Below are 18,316 nucleotides of genomic sequence, written 5' to 3' on the forward strand. Positions count from 1 at the left end.
TTTTCATGAAGATGTCTTTTAGATGTCTTTTAGATAGTTTATATAAACAGATATACATGTATGTTTGCTTTTAGAATTGTGTTGATGCTTTTTATATGCTAAAGTTTGACAAAAAAGTGGCAGCTATAATGGGCCCATTTAGTTGTGTAAAGCTTTGTGTTCGCCACTGTGAAAGGTTATGTTTTACGATCTGCAGTAAAAAATTAATATTTTAATCACACCACAAAAAGTTTGCACCTGCAGGGATTTTTTTCTAGATGTAAAATTAATACATAATGCACCCTTAACCCTTTATTTCCCAAGATTCCTTTAAACTAGTAATTCTCTCTACTTTCCTCTGCATAGATCCTGATGATGTCAGTTTGGAGAATTCATTGTTGGATCAACTATTTATCCCCCAACTGATATTTTCCTTTATTCTCATCACTTCTTGATACTGTATTTATTTGATATTGTAAGGAGAAATTCTCTCTCAGTTACTCGTAAGAATTAAAGGGTTAAAATAACAACCATTTAATTTTGTACTTGAAAATAATTTTGTTTTTATAGAGAATAATTCTGTTCTGCTTGGCTTTGGCCAAAGATTAATCATATAAAAAGAATAAATAGTTCTGCAATGATATCTCTGACTGGTAGTTAAAGTAATAATAATTCTTTAGGGGGACACCGCGGAAATACGTTTTTAAGGGCACGATACAGTATTTTACTGGTCAGCGGACACCTCAACGAAATCATGAAATGCCGATAACTTTTGCAATGTTTTTCGCAGTGAGTCAAATCGACAGCGTAAAAAGTCAAAACTTAGAAAGAATACTGTAAACTTAGCTTTGAAACTCGGCTCACCTTTTGAATAGTTCTTAAGCTCAATTATATAATTTGCCAAAGCCGAACTGAAGTTGCACACGATATGAAATTGTTTTTTTCGCTGGCGGCTCCGTGGCAACTAAATTTTGTTTATAAAAGAGCTCATGCACCAACGCTGAAAATGATACGATTTTTGAATGGTTGAAGCGGTGATCCGAGGACGCTGCACCATCAGGTTTGTAAAGCAGTGGCTTGAACCGTATAAATCGGCCTGTAAACGGCATTTCGTTCAGATTCGCCGAAAAGAAGAGAAAACATGCCCGTGTAGCACGGCCACCCTATCCCCACTAGTTACTGTATGTATCATAGTTGGCCAAAAAACCTACAACTGCAACATGCATAGGACTGAAGCCCCCAAAAGTACAAAGACTGGCTCAACTGGAGGAAGAATAAACCGAGGTATGCTTTAAGTACAAAATGTCTCTTATAACCAGGATAATAAAGAAGTTTTTACTTTCCACCTTAGTTTGTAATTTTTTTTTTTCTGAGAAGCTGTAATTTTATTTCTGAGCAATAGTTTTACTTTCCCAACAAGTACTTCTCATTACAATTATGAATAATTTGTAGTTTCTTTTTGTAAGCTGTTTTTCCTCACTAATCATTTTATTTTATTTATTTTTGCTTTTTCTTTTCTTTTTTTACTAACTTAATGCCATCTGCAACTTAAAATGTACTGAGCTAACAATACTTCTGCTTTATTTAGCTCCCTGATTCACAAAGTAACATTAGCACCTTGGTACTACTAGAAAACAAATTTTTAAGAAACAAAACTACTTTAAGGTAAAATAATTATTATAATATAATTCAATCGATGTGAATAAAGCACTGTATTGTATTTTCTCATATTGCAACAGCCTTGAATGAATCAACTATCTTCTAAACTTGATTTCTTATATTCAGAAGCTGCCTGAGTTATAAACAAAGAACTCTTGTTGGGTGTTTATAGAGGTGTAAAGAACATAATGATTATGATGATTAATCTTCCAAATTAGAAATGTCAGAAGTATTTTCTTAAGTCAAACAAATGAAGTTAAAAAATGTTCAGGAGAAAATTGATTAAATTAAGTCAGCTGTTTATTCCCAGTTAACAGTAAGTCATGAGGAGTAACCAAATGCTTGTCCTGTGTACTGCTGTGCCTATCCAGTCAAATAAAAATCAGGGATGGGATATCCCCAAACATGAACAATGATAGCACCATACAGATGTCCTTTTCCCAACTTATTACAGGGAAGGGAAGCAACTAGTTGTAGTCAATAAGAAATTCTCAACTAGTTTCAGCAATATACATATATTTTGCCACATTGAAAAAAAATGGTTACAAGTCAAATAGGAATGTTTCATGATAATGTTCTCAGTGTGGGGATATGATGTATTACTGATGGGGATCATAACTATCCTTACAGTGCTTCAGAGCATGTGATGTATATGATTCCTTAAGCACATGGAAACTACTAAAGCTGTGCAAAGCTAGTCTAAAACAAATGAATTGAAGAAGAGTAGTTGATTATTTGCATAAATTAATGCAATGCACATGCAAGATAGTGGAATATACTTCAGGTAAACATACACGTGCCTGTAAAAGTTTCAAATGACTGAGTTATAAAAATATAATAATCATAATCATAATAAAAAAGTGGGTTTCATTGAAAATGCTTTCGTGTAAAACAAATAGAGCTGTTTGGGAAATTAAAGTAGCAGTTGTAGTAACAGGTACAAGCAAACGTACCAAAGACAAGTAATGGAGATCTTCACTCAATTAATATCAATAAAGACTTAATTCAAGATAAATTGTAAATGAACCAATCATGTTGGACGGTCTCAAATACAAACAAATCACAATTTCTTCGATTTCCACTCACTTTGTAAACATCATCATTATATGAGCTTAAGTCAGGCGTTATTCTGTTCATGAGAGATAACTTGTTGATAAAACTGCAAGCATATGCAATGAACAAATGTTTTCATATTTAATTTGGATACATCTACAAAGTTGAAATGGTAAATTAGCAACCGTAACGATTACAAAAGCTGACGTTTCGAGCGTTACGGATACCCGTTCTTAAATGCACAAAAAATCAGAAAGGTGGAATGGCGAAAAATCAGTCTAGAAAAGTAAAATTCTCAACCAAGCGAATGATTTCCAAATTGAAAAGGCACCGCATGTCGGCGCAAAGTGAGTGTGAATATTTTCACAACTCAATAATTACGTGTATCGCTTCACTTAAAAATCCAACCAGTCTTAATATTCGCTGGAAAATTATCTTACAGACCTAATCTCTTGCTTTGTCTGGAGAACTATTGCTGTTTTTGACGATTCTGAAGGCGAGGGCGACTGACGAACCACGATCGCACTTCGTAACGACGGCCAGCTAAAGTCAGCAAACAGCACAAAACTCTAAACAAAATGATTCCCCTGTACTGCTATTTGTTAAGACGTGGTTTTAGTATTAAAAACCCACTCAAAGGATCAACCATAATAAACAAGGAGAAGTATCATGGATATTTTCCGACCTAAAACCATGCAAAAGGCCGCTGTTTTCATCGAACTCAGTCCACAAAGACTTGGAAGCACTTGGCAGCCTAATGTTGATGACCACTGACCACTGTGACGTCACCAAAACGTATTTCCGCGGTGTCCTCTAGAGGTGACAATGGTCCCAAGTTATACAAATCAGTGCTATCTGGTATGTGTTAAAATTCAATCATGATACTCTTCGCATAGTAATGTAAAAATAAAAATAAAAAAATGCATGAAAATGAATCAGATGTTGTGATGTAATTGTCAGTAATACGTATCACCTAAAAAAAATTGGTGAGCTGTTTTTGCCCTTGAAGTAATGGAATCTTTTTTCTTTTGGACAATGTTTTTCCACTAGTTTTGCATTTTGTGCTCTTTTGCACAGTGATGTCCTTCTCAAGGAGCATGCATTTGGCTAGTGGTTTTGCTACATATTTAATGGCTTTGTTGCCAGTTGAGATGTTCTCTTTGTCATACATAGTTTCAGTTAAAGTTCTTTTCTTGGTGTGACATTTGGATGTATCCTCAACGTAAGATTTATTGCCACATTCCTTACGAGATGTTAAAGTATCATTGCTTATGGCAGCACTCATCAGGTCTCTTTTGTTAGCTGAACTTAGTCCTATCAGAATGTTGAAGGCAGGTTTGGCCCAGCTCATATCGCCACACACTTTTCTATAGCTTTCAAATGGTGTCTACAAGAAAAAGGAAAAAATTAATATAAGCTTTTCTAAGATGCACCTTGAGGAAACATAACATATAATTTGCTGGTGCATTAATTAAGATAACCCTCTTTGAACAAAATAATAAAATAAAGTGTCTTTACTTAGATTTCACCTTGATTAAATTCACTGGACGGTTTACCAGTATCTTACCTTTTCAGGTTTGTGTTTTGGTGGCTGATCCTTGTGTGGTGTGACAGCTCCTTCTGAAGACTCCGAATCAGGTGTTCTAGCAAGAAAAAATTAATCATGTCACTTAAAACTTCTCTTAGGACAATAAAAATTTACTTAGAATTGTACCTCACAGGCAAAACTGGAGCTGCATACAACTTGCCAAGGTTTTCTTGATGCAGAAATTACTACCTACTGAATTATTCTGTTAAAGTGGAGAGACAAATTGTCTCTCCACTTGGTGCCAGGAAAATTTCTTGCTAGGAAGACGAGAGAGTGACAACATCTGCACCAGTGCCAGCTGGTCTACTACTAAGCTAGCTTAGAGCTTGCCATGCGATGTCTAAAAGTCCCAGAGTTTTTCAATACTGTTCCACCTTACCTGAACTGACTAAGTGTAGATTGTAATTTTGATTTTCCATGAGGTATTTCTGGTGTCATCAGAGCACACCTCAAGTCCCTTGTGTCATATTCTTGGAGACAACTTTTCTAGTCGTGCTCATCTAATACAGCCTGAATCAGGAAATACACATTCATTCCTGCCATGGATGACTTTGCTTGGCCACCATCACATATTTTGCAGCTTAGTTGTTCCACCTTTTCTTTCAGAGATTCCACAGTTTTGGCAATACTTTCATTTGTAAAAACCTTTTCTTTGGATTTAATAATGCTTACTTTGAGCATGTTCATGATTCTTAAGACAGCAGTTCTGAAAGATAAGCAGACAACTTATTTTCACAGGGTTTATTCAAACATGCCAATCACTTCGGACAATCTCACCACTCAGTCAACTGTATTTAATATTTTTACTGCAGTACTGTGACAATCCTTTTAACTGGTTAGACTCCTTTGTGCATGCTTTTCTTTCGGAAGTACCCCATCCAATGAAAGGTGCTCAACAAAATAATAGGATTTTTCCCATGATTAGCTTGTAAAACAACCTTAATCTGACTGGGATGCATTCAAGATCTAGGCAAGGGGCCGGTTCGTTGATTGTCCAAGGGCATGCTCCCCCAGGAGATTTTCAAAATGAGGTCTTCGGAAACATGATTTCCAGCATTTTGAGGGACAATTTAGAGGGTTGGACTGAACCACCCAAACCACCCCTGGGTCCGCCTCAGAATCTAGATGCAACAGTTTTCTAATTTTTATCACTGAGAGTTTGGTGGAAGAACAAAATTGATCTTGGTTTTAAAACCTTCCTTTGCAGAAATGATCATGTTCTTAAATTAAAATAGTGTACAATATGTATCTACAGCTATCTTACTTTGCATCTGCTGTATCTTCACAGACAGTTTGTAACTTTTGGAAAAAGGTCATTAACTCTCCAAGACCCTGTAAAAAACAAATTGTTGAAAACCACAGATGAAGGAAGTTATTAAACATTAGCCATGAGTATGGGACAGAAAAGTCTACACCAACTGGGCTGCAAAGAACTCTTTGGCTTAGTAAAGATTCTCTCTTGTGGTAAAATGACCTGACACCTACTAACAGTTGAAATATATTTATAAAAATTCTATTTGGTACACTAAAGGGAATAATAAATTTTGATATACTGATATATACCTTAGTTAATGGGAGAAGTGGGTTGTCATCAATTGGTGCATAACTCTTTCCACCCAATCTATTGAGAAGCAAGGCAGGATCAGCCACAGATAGGAGGTATACATTGTCACAGCAACTTCTTGGAATGAGGAAATTGGTTTAGAAAGTATCTAAGAACTCCAGGAATATGGATTGAAAGATTACAGCTTTTGCTTTGTTACCTGTCCTCAATGATGACATAAACTGATGATGATGAATGCAATGATATACATGCATGCAAGAATATCAACATCATGATTTAAATGCTTGAAAAATAACTGAGCTGCCACCTCTTGTTTCACCCTCCAGACTCTTTCAACACGCCAGAATTGCTTCTCAAACACCAAGGGATAATTTTCCAAATGAATTGAAAATTTTGACCCTTACAATTGCAACACTCTTAGTCTAATAGTGATTGATTCCACTCTTTGAAAACACTTTGCTAATGTATAGCCCACACCCTCTTTAACTTCTGTGTCTATTTAAAAGTGGCTTAGCCAGAAATATTTTATGCATGTGTGGTCTTCACAGCAATTATTTTGATAACTGTCATTTGCTGATAGCAGTTCATAATTGCAGAATTTTCATGATAATATTCACTGTAAAAAAAATTGCAGAGGTTTCATCTAAGTTTTTAGCAAGGGAGCAACTGGTTTTCATAGGCAGGCAAAACTCTTTGGACTTAACTTCTTTATGAGATAAACTTTCTTCTATATGGTCAAATCAGGTGGGCAAAAACTTCCTTAAAACCAGTCAATTTGCTCAGTGCCCAGTCCTTAATGAAACACCTGAAATTGAGTGGTACCTGAAACATAGGCATGTTTTTTTCCCCTGCAACTTTCCTCAATACTGTAAATTGTTTATGAGCCAAGTCCGTGCGAGGGATATGGATGGCCTGAGACAAAGCTAGTTCATCCCTCGAATTCACTAGAAGCCTGAGGTAACTCAATAAACTTTCAGCAATTGATCCTGTTTTCAAAACAACATGTACAAGATTAACAAATCAACAGATCACTTGCTAAGTCAAGACCACGCCTAACTTACCCTGCGAGCAGAGCCTTTTTAACCTGTCCTCGAATCGATTAAAAAGAAGAAAAGAAGAAGAAAAGAAGAAGAAAAGTAGAAAAGGCTCTGCTCACAGGGTATGCCTAGCTTCACACTAGTTCATATTTTTTTTTCATTTATTTATTATTATTTCGATTTATTTTGATTTATTACAGATTCCAACAATTAAGAGGCTCTTCTTCTGTAACAATACTAATCTAATCTAAGTATATATACATATATATGTAGTAACTAATTAAAAGTATAATAACAATAATAAAATTAATCAATGTAACTTATCGTGAGATATTAAAATATACAATACACATTATGTGGATTAAAGACCAATATTTAGCAAACAAATGTTTCTTAGCACTATGGCAAAAAACATTATGTTCTAAAACGTTTCTTGTTGCTAGCTAGAGCTAGCATACATTTAATGGCTGATTACTAAACAAATGTAAGACCTAAAAAGGCTGGCTCTTACTTTTCCAAGAGTTAGGATTACGGGATGACGAGGAATGTTTTCTGCAGAGTGACCTCCAGACCTGAGAAGGAATTTTGTTGTCATCAATAATTTTTCGAGAGTACAAGTAATGAAGGTAAGAAAAAAAATTAACCTGTATGTTCCCTCGAACCTGTTTATGCAGCTTTTCTTGTCTGTATCTTCAAATAGCTTGTCAGTGAGGTTCTGAACTTCATCAAGTAGCTGAAACATGCAATGTGAGAGATCATGAAATGAGAGATGATTACTTAAGGACCAAGGATGAGGAACCTCCCTTTGTCTCTAGTAGCTAAGACTAAACACATTCTCCTGTCAGGCAATTGATGATGATAAACCAGTAGAGTGCAATTTTATCAAACACCAAATAATCAAAACAGCTTATTGCAATACAGGTTGAGAAGAAAAAAACCAGAGGGTCAAATGATGTGGTCTTGTAACAAAAAGTTTTTAACAAAGTCATTTTGCTTAAAGAATTAGGTTAAATTAGTGACAATTACATTTTGCTAGAAAAAATATTCTCCTGTTATAAGAGTCACATTGTTCTACAAACCAATCCTGAGAAAGTTGAACAGTTAAGTTACACTTTCTTTGAAGCTGGTTTGGCTGCATAACACAGCTGAAAGCTCGCTATTGCTTGTAAAATAACTATAATGTACCTTTAGGCATGTTCTGCAATAGGGAAATTCCTTCAGGAGTGAAGAGACCTTGTTTGTATCTCTCAGTTGCACACAAGGAAAACTTCATGATGTTTCAAGTCTTGACCAGGGCAGCCAGTTTTTGGTGAGCAGTATTAGTTGAAGAGTCATCAAGTGACAAGGAGGAAAGACGTTCTGCAAGCTTCACCAGATCTCCTTTGTTTTCCTAACAGACAAAAAGGAAATAACAAAATAAAGAGAAATCTACTTGTAGATTTATCAAGTTCCCTGCTCTGGCATCCTATGTTCTAGTTCCCTGTTATGACATCCCATGTCTTACAGTAGTTCCCTGTTCTGGCTTCCATGTTCTAGTTCCCTGTTCTGTAATCCCCTGTTCTGGCAGCCATGTTCTAGTTCCTTGTTCTGGCATCAAAGGTTCTAGTTCCTTTTGTTTTTGCATCCCATATAAAGGAGCAGATAAACTTTGAGTCACTTAGTGCCACAGTAATTGGGGATACCAGTAAACATGGACAGTTGTGTGCCATGTCTAAGAGGTAAAAGCATCCAACTGGTTTTCACAAGGTCACGAAAAATCTCTCTCTTTTGTATACATAACAAATAGAAGTCTATCAAATGCAACAGTAGCTACAAGTACTTACAAGGAAAGGTGTTATCATATATACCAAAGGTTTAGAAAAATCCTTTGCTATTCTCCTAAAATAACAAAACCACAGGGATTCAATTGAAACTATCCCTGGTCACTAGTCAGTGAGGTCATCTTTAATTAATTTGAGTTGAAACTTCAACTTAAATTAACAAAAAGGATGTAAACTTTGCCATTATCTTTGTAGTCTAGATGAGTGTTCTACAAACTAGTTCCAAATTAATCTTTAGAGGTAAACAATTCCCCTTTGGCATCTTTACTATAGCTAAGATATCTTGCTCTATGGGGACATAAGAAGTTGAAATGAAATTTGTCGTATACATTTGCCGTAATTGCAAAAAAAAAAAAAAAGCAAAAAATTTGAAAAATAACTGTTTTGCTGGTTTGGACAAGGCAAATTTACCAATTACCAGTAGATTAATTCAATGTTGAATTCACATCAGGGGAATAAAACAAAAGAAATTAACCCTTCATTTTCAGCACAACTTCATGTTCAACAAACAATTTTAAGATCTTACTTTATTCCCTTTCCTGTTCTGGTAACAGCTTGATTGTCTAAGAGTAACAGACAAGGACAGTTAATGTTATCCTCAAAATTCTCTCATCTAAAATTTTGGATTGATGCTCCTTGACTTTTTGATCTAGTGTGGGTCCAAAAGTTTAACAGAGCTTTTACTAAACATTAATAAATCACCTGTATGGTAGGCAAAATTGCCTTGCTAGTGCAACACCATCCACAAACTGCCTCAAAGCTTCCCTCACAGCTCCCTGATGAGCATACAGCTGACCAACTTGTAACAGGGATGAGAGCAAGTCATTTAGGATTGACAAACTAGAAAGGTTTTGGCCAGAACTTTCTGATGTGGCTAGCAAATCTGCACAAACAAAAGGAATAGATGCCAAAATATGTGATTAAAAGTTTAATAATAAAACAGAAGAAAACTCTCCCATGTTTCAGGCCAGTTTGATTGCACTTTTCTCTATATTTTAATCAGGATAATAACACATCCAATTACAAGCACAACTCTATCTCAAAGCCTGAATTAGGATTGCAAGGTATTGCCAACCACATGATTTAGGTATATATTATCAGGGGCTTCATTAATGTTTTCTGCAGGAGGGAAACTGGTTTTCACAGGCGGGCAAAACTCTTTGAACTGAACTTCTTCACAAGATAAACTTTCCTCCAGACCGTCAAATCAGGTGGGCAAAACCGTCCTCACAACTGGTCAATTTGCCCGGTGCCTGGCCCTTAATGAAACCCCTGTATTATCCCAGTCATCAGAACACATTGTCCCTAGTAGAAGCTCATAGAAATCAGGGGCACTACTTTGCAAGCAGGGCTCTGCAGAATTGTGTCAAGAATAAAAGGAAACAAAAATTCCTCAATCACCTTACCCAACAAATTTTCCTTTTGCTTGTGTATCTGTTTGCCAGTACAAAACGCATCTAAACCAAAGATTTCTTCAGCCATTTGTGTAAGTTTATGAAGTACATCCATAGCCCATTCCAGGAGTCAGTGAACCGAGTAGAGGATCTTAACGATGATAATACTAAAAAAAATAACTGTCACCTGGGAATTACTCATAAACTCATGAATTGATTCACTGATCAAAAATTATCTGGTTGAACAGACTGTTTTGTTGGTACTAAGTCGGCCTAAATTTTCACAGGTCACTTGGCGACGGTTTATGAAAACAATGAAATAAAAAATCAATATTGGGGAGCTGGGATTGGGCGGTGGTGAGGTCACTCGCCTCCCATTAGTTCAATTCTTGGACCTGGTGTCACATGTGGGTTGAGTTTGTTGTTAGTTTTCTTCCTTGCTCCAAGGATCTTTCTAGGGGTCTCCAAAAACAAACACTCCAAATTCCAATTAGACCTAGTATCAGTGGACAAGGAGAGCCATCTTATGGAATATCCACTGCTAAATTCCCATTTCCATTATGAAAAAGTTACTGAATAACTGTGGAGAAGAGTAGATCTAAGTTTTGGAAAGAGGAATTTCCAAAGAAGAAGAGTGAACTTACCAACTATTATCTTAAATTTGTTGATTGTGGGTGGGAGCATTGCATATTCACAGCAAATTGATTTCCATCTGGCTTTCAACAGGTGGGACTTGTAACTCTTGTGTGTGAAGACTTCACTCTGCAGTGCTTCCTTCAGGGAGACCTCCCCTTCCGAATACTAAACATTAATCAATGAAAACCACGACTGACACACACATCACAAACTAAACAATCCCGTGTTTACACGTACTGCCTATTATAGACCTGTTTAATTGGTATTTCCTCCTATACCATATATTGTATAATAATATACATGAAAAAATTTCTCAGTTCTGATTGGTTAAGATGAATGCAGTTTCAGTTAATTCAGTGCAGAAGAGAGTTAATTCAGTACAGAAGAGGGTTAATTCAGTGCAAAGAAAGAAACAAAACCAGACATTCTGATTGGTCAGAGTAATTGGTCAATGTCAAGGTCAATGTCACTTGCAGGATTTGAATGAATTATTTTTGCACGTGATGCATGCGCTTTTCTTCTGCGTAGTTATGAGAAGCTACCTCGTATTTTTTCATGTATATTATTAATACATAATCACATGATTTTCTCATGCAATTTGGAATAAATAGTCACTTGTAAATGTTTTTATATATACTTTATAATAGTGCTGTGTATGTTCTACTGGTTTTGTCAATTTGTAATTAATATATTAGGGCCATTAACAGACTTCCTGTTAATACTCCAACAACTTTTTAAAGGTCACTTGGGGCCTTATTCCAACCGCTAACCCCCTTTAACTTATTACACTAACATCATACAACTGAATAAGAGTTGTGCTTTAGTTCAATGTTATTTGCGCAATGATATTTAACATACTTCTGTTAATTCTTAAAACAGATTTTGCAAAGGTTGCAAAACTTGGGGACGTAAAGCCTGTAACTAAATCTGAGCTTAGGCAAGCCCTAAGATGTAAAGTAAATTCCCTGAAATTTAATTCATCCAAGCCTGGATATTTCGTAGGTAAGCTATAAGTAAATTTACATGTGGCTAAATAGTACATACCTAGACATAGTAATATGACCCTGTTGCAAGCATGCACCATTGAAATCAAATATAGTGACCCCTTAACTAAGGTATTCCCCCTATGGGAGGTTTAATATTTGGAAACTAAGAGGTATTGGGACTATTAAAAACTTTTGTATTGCAGGTTAGTGTCCACTTGCAGGATTGTCCATTAGTGGAGGTTACTCTACACATGTAGTGAAAATTGTATCCAAATCATCTTTTTATACCCAGATCACAAGTCATCATGTTGGCCTAAGTTATGTGCAAGTATTGAATACCCTAAGTTTTTACAGAAGCAAAATAGGAATGTGGTGAAAGCACTCCTTTCGGTGATGCAGTGTTGCATCATTCAAACAATCTCAATCTTAAAAATCAAACAGCAAAACAATGTTCACAACCGTAATAAATGTATTGGTGTGTAAAATATTGCATGTGTGTTTATAAATTTATGCTCTTTTTATTTCAGAGTACAGGAAAATGTACACCGGCCCCAAAAAGGCAAAGAATGGGCAACGAGAGAATTAAGGCCACTGCAGCTAGTTAACTGCCTAATTAAGAGTTTTTTATTATGTTACTTTTTATTATATCATTTTTAATCACTTTTGCTTTACATAAGGATTGAAAAAATAAAACAGAGCTATTAACTTAAAGACAGTCTCTGTGAGAGTAAAATTTATGTTCGATCTCCATAATAATATTTATCTCAAAAACCATCCTTTCATGTTTGGGCATACATGCCATTGTAAAATGCTACAATTTAAGCAAACAAACTGTCAATTAAAGTCTGTATATAATTTAAACTATGATGTTACCTGTTTTGAAACTAATTTGTACCTAATGTAATTTAATATGGGGTTCTATGAACTGGCAGTACTATTTACCTGGCACTGGCATTTATTAAATAGATTTAAAATAAACACCTATTTTTAAACTATTTCATCCCTGTTTTATGTCTATTTTAAGGCTATTTTCAGCCTACTGCCCAAGGCCTTTCTTATTTACCCCAATTTTATTCCTCGTTTATAACTATTTTAAGACTATTTTCAGCCTATTTTATTTTTAGCTTGTCTTATTCACACTATTTTAATACTGTTTTCTCACCAACTTCCATACACATCTAAGGCTATTTTTAGGCTATTTTAGAGCTATTTTAAAGCTAATTTACAAACATTTTTTTCTGTAGATCATGCATGCATGGACTATATTTTTTAACTGTTTTTTGTTTCAAAATGATAGGTTTAAAATAGCTAAAGAATTGCTTTAAAATAGTCCATAAAATAGGGGGAAAAATACATAAAAGATAGGAATAAAAGAGTATAAAATAGGTTTTAAAATAGACCAGATTTTCGTGAGGGCAGTACCACGAATGATGTCAAATGTGGGAATTCCAAATGCCCAGGATAAACCAAGAACTCCCTCAATATCATAACTCTGGGGAGATAAAGGAGAATGAAAAAAACACTCAAGATGAGAAAGAAACCTTTCCCTCAGTAATATTAGGGTGTACATGAAAATTCAATATACAATTTTTCATGTTCATCAACATTTGACAACATGGTGCAGTTGACTCTTATATGCTGCAAATATCAATCACCAGCAAATTGTAGTCAACTACAGTCTGATGAAGTTAAAGAAGTCAGTTTTTAAACAAAATATGAACTTCAGAGTTTCTCTGTTCATGAAAATGACTAAAGAGACTAGTCCCATCAACTTCAAGGAAAGTAATATGAGAGATTGCACATGTCTTCCTGAGATCAGTTGGAAGTTGCTCATACGTGTCAAATTTTCTACTTGTATGGACCCCCTTGAATGAGCACTTTTGCTTGAAGACATAACTGCAACGGAGTCTCTTAGCGAGTCCTAAGCCGCGTGTCGCTCTATAGATCATAAGATGTGATTGGCCATTATATCACATTACGTCAGAGGACATATCTACAACAAGAAGACATTTACCACTTTTAGCAGGTTCAAAACCATTTATTCCTGAGTGACGAAGAATCTTTCATATCACTGAAAAACTTGCGACCGAGACGTAAGGAAAGGATTAGGTCCCAGCGCTCTTACAACATTCAAGATGGCGGCTGGAGGGCCGATCTCCGATGCTGTGATTGCGGCAATGAGTAAGTTTTCTTGGGAAACATTCCAGTTATCTTTATAATGAAATGTCTATTAAGGCATTTCTGTATCCTTCCTATGTGATCATGTAACATCATATCTCGTGATATAAGTGTGGCTACCCCCGATGGGCACTAGCTGTAAAAAAAAAACTTTCATGGATACGAAAGATTTCCCAGAACTTTTCATGCTTTGTGAGTATCATCAACAAGTATCTCAAGTCTCGTGCATTAAGCGTGACACTCACGCAAAATATACGCCCTGACGCGTACGCTGGAACTATCTTTCTCACATATTTCAGGTTTTTTGGTAAACTGTTGATTTTGAGAAAGCTAATTGTCGGTCATAGTACCAGTAAAATTAATTATCCTTCTAAATTCAATTTACACCTTGTTCGCTTTCTTCTCGCTTTGAACACTTTCCAACAGTGGAAATTGAAACTCAGAATAAAGGAATGCATCACTTAGCTGGTTCTTTCTCAATTTTCTGGAGGAACATGCCCTCATACACCCCCTCCCTCAATTAGGTTTCATATCTCCTTGGGAAATAATTTTTTGGAAGACCTCCTACCCTTACTGAGAATTCCAGTTAAGCTTGATACTGTATATTTCTTTATGTTTAGGCCTTGCATAACCCCCCATTCCCCTGGAAATTTCAATCTCCTCTGTCGGGGAGTATGAAGATTTTGAGAAACTGCACATGGAGTATTATCCGAAGTATATAGTAACCATGAAAAGTAAATGTTGCTACACTTACCAACACAAGCCTCTATGACATCTTTGTCAAGTTCCTTGAAGGTCTTTGACAAAAGCTCTTCTCTGTTGTAAAATCCACACAGCAGTGACCTCACCAACACAGTCCTGGATTTATTTTCAGCATCTTTAATAGCTGCACCCAATTTGTTAGGGCACATCCAGATGCCTGATCCACTGATAAGTTCTGTAAGCTAACAAAAAAATGTTTTCAAAATTACTTTTTTTGTAATGTTTCTAGGAATTTTGAAAAAAAGGTTAAATATATATAGCAAAGTATACATAAATAGCTATATAAAACACGAGGAAGGGGTGTACTAGTTGCAGTTAAAAAATTGGCTGAAAAAAGGACTTAGACTGATTGAACTATGTCAATTCCTGACTCTTGATTCCTGTCTATAGAAAGGTAAGTGCATGTAATTGTAGTAGACACTCTGTTTACTGCATATTTGTGTGTGTATATATATAAATATATATGTAATATATGCAATATTAAACAAAACATCTCATATGCATACTCCATCAGCTGTTCCTTTTTCCTTCGAAATTTTTCTGTGGGAATTGATTCCTGCACACATGCTTTCTTTTGATTTACCTGTAAATTTAATAACTGGTGTTAGACAAGTATTAGCATGATGGATATAAAATTAATGAGACAACAAGTTTATATTGAACAAAACAATGGGTTTTTTAATCTATCAGTCTTAAAATATTCAGATGAGAAACAATGTTCTTGTTATATGAGCTTTTGATTTGACTCTATGATTAAATTGTTCAAAATGCAAACCCATGATCCCCATTATTCGTAAATGGAGATGGCAATTAACTTACAATGTTACTGTTAATTAATAGTGTATTAACACTGCTGCCTAAATGTAGTTGTTACTTACAGAGCTCTTCTTTCAACATATGTACCTCTTCTTTAAGATGGATTATTTCATTATCTTTCTTTTGTTTTTCTTCTTTGCACAAGACATTGACACACTTGAGTGGTGGACGTATGGTTTTTGGCCTTTTCCCTCCAAAGTGGGTGTGCTGTAGTGGGTTTGTCTGATTTGGGGTAGAGGTTACCCTTAATGAGTCATCATCTGACCAATCAGACTCAGACAAGCCATCCACAATATGCTCTTCATTCACTCTTTCGGTACTGCTTTCTGGTGTCGCCACTACAATGGACTCCTCGATATCATTTAGCTTATGACAAAGAAGTGACAGCTCTTGCTTTTTCTCCTCTGCAGTCTTGCGCTTTTTGGCGGGTGTGGTTTTCTTGGCTGGAAAATTGACGTGGAAGGATTAGTTAGGATTTTAGAACATTAAAATTACATTAACTATAGCACACAAATGATAAAGCATAAACACAAACCTTGTTTCTCTGATTTCCTCCTTTCTCTCTTGTGTTTTCCACTTTGTGGGGTGGTCTCAGCTGATGCATGTTCTGTTCTCAAGAGAAAATTGTTGCTTTGATGAGTGCAAAATAAATGTCAGTCATTCTCCACAAAGAAATATATGTTATTGTAATGTGGCTTTCAAGGTTGCAACAGGTTTAAAGTAGCATGTTTAAACTACTGTCTGACATACATGTACACTGATGTAGCCTAATCTCTGGTTTTAGAAATGATCAATTGCTTCTCTGTTGCACAACAGTTTGCAGGCACTTTCCTTGAATAGCTCATAATTACTGTATTTTATCATTTTGACCATATGAGTAATGGCCACGTGAGTAATGCCACATCCCACAATTACAGTAAAAGGTCAAAATTCAATTTTTACCTGCACTTGAATCCTCTAGCTGATCAGTTGTTGAAACATCATAATCAGCAAACAGCTTCCTATTGGCTCTCCTCTTCCTTTTAGAGCATCCAGTGCTCTGCATTTCTGCACTGACTGATTGGTCAGAGGTTATGCTCTTGCAGGTTTTATCTGCTTCACCCTTACTACCTTTTTAAAGATCAGTACAAAAAAAGCCTTCACAATGGGCAGTATATGCTTTGCCAGAACACTACAAACGTGTAAACATGACGTATAAAACGGCAATTTTACGTTTTCCCAAATTGGTAGAAGCTTGAACGCTTTGCATGAATCGTTTTTGAAATTAGCGTGGCATGAGAAGGCCAAGAAGGACATTAAGGGAGCAATGCTGTTAGATATTTATTTAAGAAATGGAAAGTTCAATCTAAAAAAGATGGTTGCCTAGTTGATTGGTATATGGATAATAATTAAGTTAGCTTATTTTTTTAAGACGGCCGGCTCGATGAAACTTTGGTAAAACCTTTCGCTGACCACTCTACCTTGCTTTCAGCAAACGCTGTTTTAAAGGGTCTGACCTGGAGAGTAACCGTTTCTATAGCGAGTTTTTGCGATCGTGCGAGATTGCTATATACACTTACCATGAACAGATAAAATTTTTCCCATCCAGAGGTCATTCTTGTACTGCATTGAGTCTTCCGTTCCAATTTGAGCCGATCCTCTAAAAATCAACTTCTTCAATGAAATCGCCTCCACCAGTTCATTTTCGAAAGCCTCCCCTCCTTTACTTTTCCAACCAACTACAACTTGGCTTGCCGACTTTGATGATGACATACTGAGCCGTGCAAAAGAAATCAACATATACGTTCCACTATAACCATCATGCAAACTAAATACATATAATATTTTGGACAACCTTCTGTCAAACGTAAATTGTGACAACTTATTTCGCTCTTTCGTGACGCCTTTTCGCACCTCGTGAGATATCTGACAAATCTTTGATCATAATTAAACTTGATTCATCGCTGTTTATGCTCCAAAGCTAAACCTATCTCAGCTGAGCAATGCACCAGCTTGAAACTGCGGTCGATTCAAACAATTCTCTCATTCGAACTTGACAGCTTGCAGCTTTTTCATCAAACAGATTCTCGAGTACGTACGTGTTATTTTTCTCAACTGCTCGGTAATCAAGAAAATCGATCAACCGCTCTCAACAGAACGTTTACAACGTGCATAAATCCGTGCCATGTGATCATGAGAGAACTTTATCTTAGCACGATAAGTAAAATCAGCATTGCTGGTGGGGTTGTTCTTGATATCAACTATAACGATAAGATCTGCTACAGAATACTTGGTCAGTTTTTGATGAAATCACCACTGGAAGCGAAACATCGTGCGGGCTACAAGCCTTTAAGCCAGCAGACATTATCTAATCGCGGAGTTCCAAAATCTCCAAAGTATCATTGATATCAGGGCCTTAACTACTAACAAACCTCGATCATATCTTTCGCTTTCGTTGTTTATAGTCATCATAAACACTCCTTATACCTAGGAAGAGAACCCAACCATGGACCGATTGCCCCAGTAATAAGTTTTTCATGGACATTAATTGCCTCATGCAATCATGTGTTTTTCTGGCTACGGCCCTGAAAATATTAAGCATTAAAAATCATTGAATCATAGCAATACTTTTAAGGATTAAAATACGCGCTTACCTGATACTTAGTACACTTGGAAGGTTGACGTTGATCAAAATGAAGACAGAAGAATGAGAATATTCAGTTAAGCCGTTGGACTCGAGAACTTGATTACTAAGGCTAATCTTTCTTGTTTGACCGCATGTTACCTGCGTTTTGAGCATGGCGTCAGCATATTGGCATTGTTCTCTTCCCGCCACAAATTTCAAGCTGCTTGAAGCCGGACTCG

The 18,316-nt window shown here is 36.1% G+C and overlaps 3 protein-coding genes and 1 long non-coding RNA gene across 11 annotated transcripts; 1 reads left to right on the forward strand and 3 right to left on the reverse strand.

Annotated features, from left to right (window-relative positions):
- Positions 1–191: 191 nt before the first annotated feature.
- LOC148733989 (uncharacterized) lies at positions 192–6,806 on the reverse strand. Its single transcript, XM_088753180.1, has 6 exons — positions 6,666–6,806; positions 5,843–5,900; positions 5,544–5,611; positions 4,659–4,985; positions 4,259–4,334; positions 192–4,078 (listed from the first exon to the last, which is right to left on the reverse strand). The coding sequence occupies exons 4-6, from the start codon at positions 4,715–4,717 to the stop codon at positions 3,665–3,667; spliced, it is 549 nt and encodes a 182-aa protein (XP_088609306.1). The 5' UTR covers positions 4,718–4,985; positions 5,544–5,611; positions 5,843–5,900; positions 6,666–6,806; the 3' UTR covers positions 192–3,664.
- Positions 6,807–7,391: 585 nt separating this feature from the next.
- Positions 7,392–10,866, reverse strand: LOC148733990 (uncharacterized). Of its 3 annotated transcripts, XM_088753195.1 has the most exons (7): positions 10,739–10,866; positions 10,107–10,261; positions 9,403–9,583; positions 9,227–9,263; positions 8,114–8,270; positions 7,543–7,613; positions 7,392–7,452 (listed from the first exon to the last, which is right to left on the reverse strand). In XM_088753195.1, the coding sequence occupies exons 2-5, from the start codon at positions 10,207–10,209 to the stop codon at positions 8,160–8,162; spliced, it is 432 nt and encodes a 143-aa protein (XP_088609321.1). In that variant the 5' UTR covers positions 10,210–10,261; positions 10,739–10,866; the 3' UTR covers positions 7,392–7,452; positions 7,543–7,613; positions 8,114–8,159. The 3 variants fall into 3 exon arrangements, with proteins under 3 accessions (XP_088609321.1, XP_088609320.1, XP_088609319.1); XM_088753194.1 differs by lacking the exon at positions 10,739–10,866 and having other exon boundaries at positions 8,066–8,270; positions 10,107–10,539; XM_088753193.1 differs by lacking the exon at positions 10,739–10,866 and having other exon boundaries at positions 10,107–10,538.
- On the reverse strand, positions 10,757–18,280 carry LOC148733991 (uncharacterized). 6 transcript variants are annotated; one of them, XM_088753155.1, is made up of 9 exons: positions 18,106–18,280; positions 17,032–17,225; positions 16,415–16,582; positions 16,008–16,079; positions 15,560–15,915; positions 15,163–15,239; positions 14,649–14,838; positions 13,731–14,030; positions 12,211–13,208 (listed from the first exon to the last, which is right to left on the reverse strand). In XM_088753155.1, exons 1-7 carry the CDS (start codon positions 18,249–18,251, stop codon positions 14,739–14,741), a joined length of 1,113 nt encoding a protein of 370 aa, XP_088609281.1. In that variant the 5' UTR covers positions 18,252–18,280; the 3' UTR covers positions 12,211–13,208; positions 13,731–14,030; positions 14,649–14,738. The 6 variants fall into 6 exon arrangements, with proteins under 6 accessions (XP_088609284.1, XP_088609281.1, XP_088609282.1 ...); XM_088753159.1 differs by lacking the exons at positions 12,211–13,208; positions 13,731–14,030 and adding exons at positions 13,246–13,709; positions 17,884–17,938 and having other exon boundaries at positions 18,106–18,224; XM_088753158.1 differs by lacking the exons at positions 12,211–13,208; positions 13,731–14,030 and adding an exon at positions 10,757–10,895.
- On the forward strand, positions 11,544–12,427 carry LOC148733992 (uncharacterized). The gene is made up of 2 exons (XR_015998687.1): positions 11,544–11,732; positions 12,244–12,427. It is a non-coding gene; the product is annotated as an uncharacterized LOC148733992 (long non-coding RNA).
- Positions 18,281–18,316: the final 36 nt, after the last annotated feature.

The sequence above is a fragment of the Stylophora pistillata genome, chromosome 3 (genome assembly GCF_964205215.1).
Source record: "Stylophora pistillata chromosome 3, jaStyPist1.2, whole genome shotgun sequence".
Taxonomy (NCBI): Eukaryota; Metazoa; Cnidaria; class Anthozoa; order Scleractinia; family Pocilloporidae; genus Stylophora; species Stylophora pistillata.

What these genes read in the sequence shown, in the direction of transcription:
- LOC148733989 (XM_088753180.1), bottom strand. Translation starts at nt 4,717, where the DNA reads ATGACACCAGAAATACCTCATGGAAAATCAAAATTACAATCTACACTT. An exon ending in TCTACACTTAGTCAGTTCAG is followed by an intron (nt 4,335 to 4,658) that starts GTAAGGTGGAAC and finishes TTTTCTTGCTAG; the next exon opens with AACACCTGATTCGGAGTCTT. An exon ending in CAAAACACAAACCTGAAAAG is followed by an intron (nt 4,079 to 4,258) that starts GTAAGATACTGG and finishes TTTTTCTTGTAG; the next exon opens with ACACCATTTGAAAGCTATAG.
- LOC148733990 (XM_088753195.1), bottom strand. Translation starts at nt 10,209, where the DNA reads ATGGATGTACTTCATAAACTTACACAAATGGCTGAAGAAATCTTTGGT. An exon ending in GCAAAAGGAAAATTTGTTGG is followed by an intron (nt 9,584 to 10,106) that starts GTAAGGTGATTG and finishes TTGTTTGTGCAG; the next exon opens with ATTTGCTAGCCACATCAGAA. An exon ending in AGAACAGGAAAGGGAATAAA is followed by an intron (nt 8,271 to 9,226) that starts GTAAGATCTTAA and finishes TTTGTCTGTTAG; the next exon opens with GAAAACAAAGGAGATCTGGT.
- LOC148733991 (XM_088753158.1), bottom strand. Translation starts at nt 18,251, where the DNA reads ATGCTCAAAACGCAGGTAACATGCGGTCAAACAAGAAAGATTAGCCTT. An exon ending in CCAAGTGTACTAAGTATCAG is followed by an intron (nt 17,226 to 18,105) that starts GTAAGCGCGTAT and finishes TGCACGGCTCAG; the next exon opens with TATGTCATCATCAAAGTCGG. An exon ending in TAATCCATCTTAAAGAAGAG is followed by an intron (nt 15,240 to 15,559) that starts GTACATATGTTG and finishes TTAAATTTACAG; the next exon opens with GTAAATCAAAAGAAAGCATG.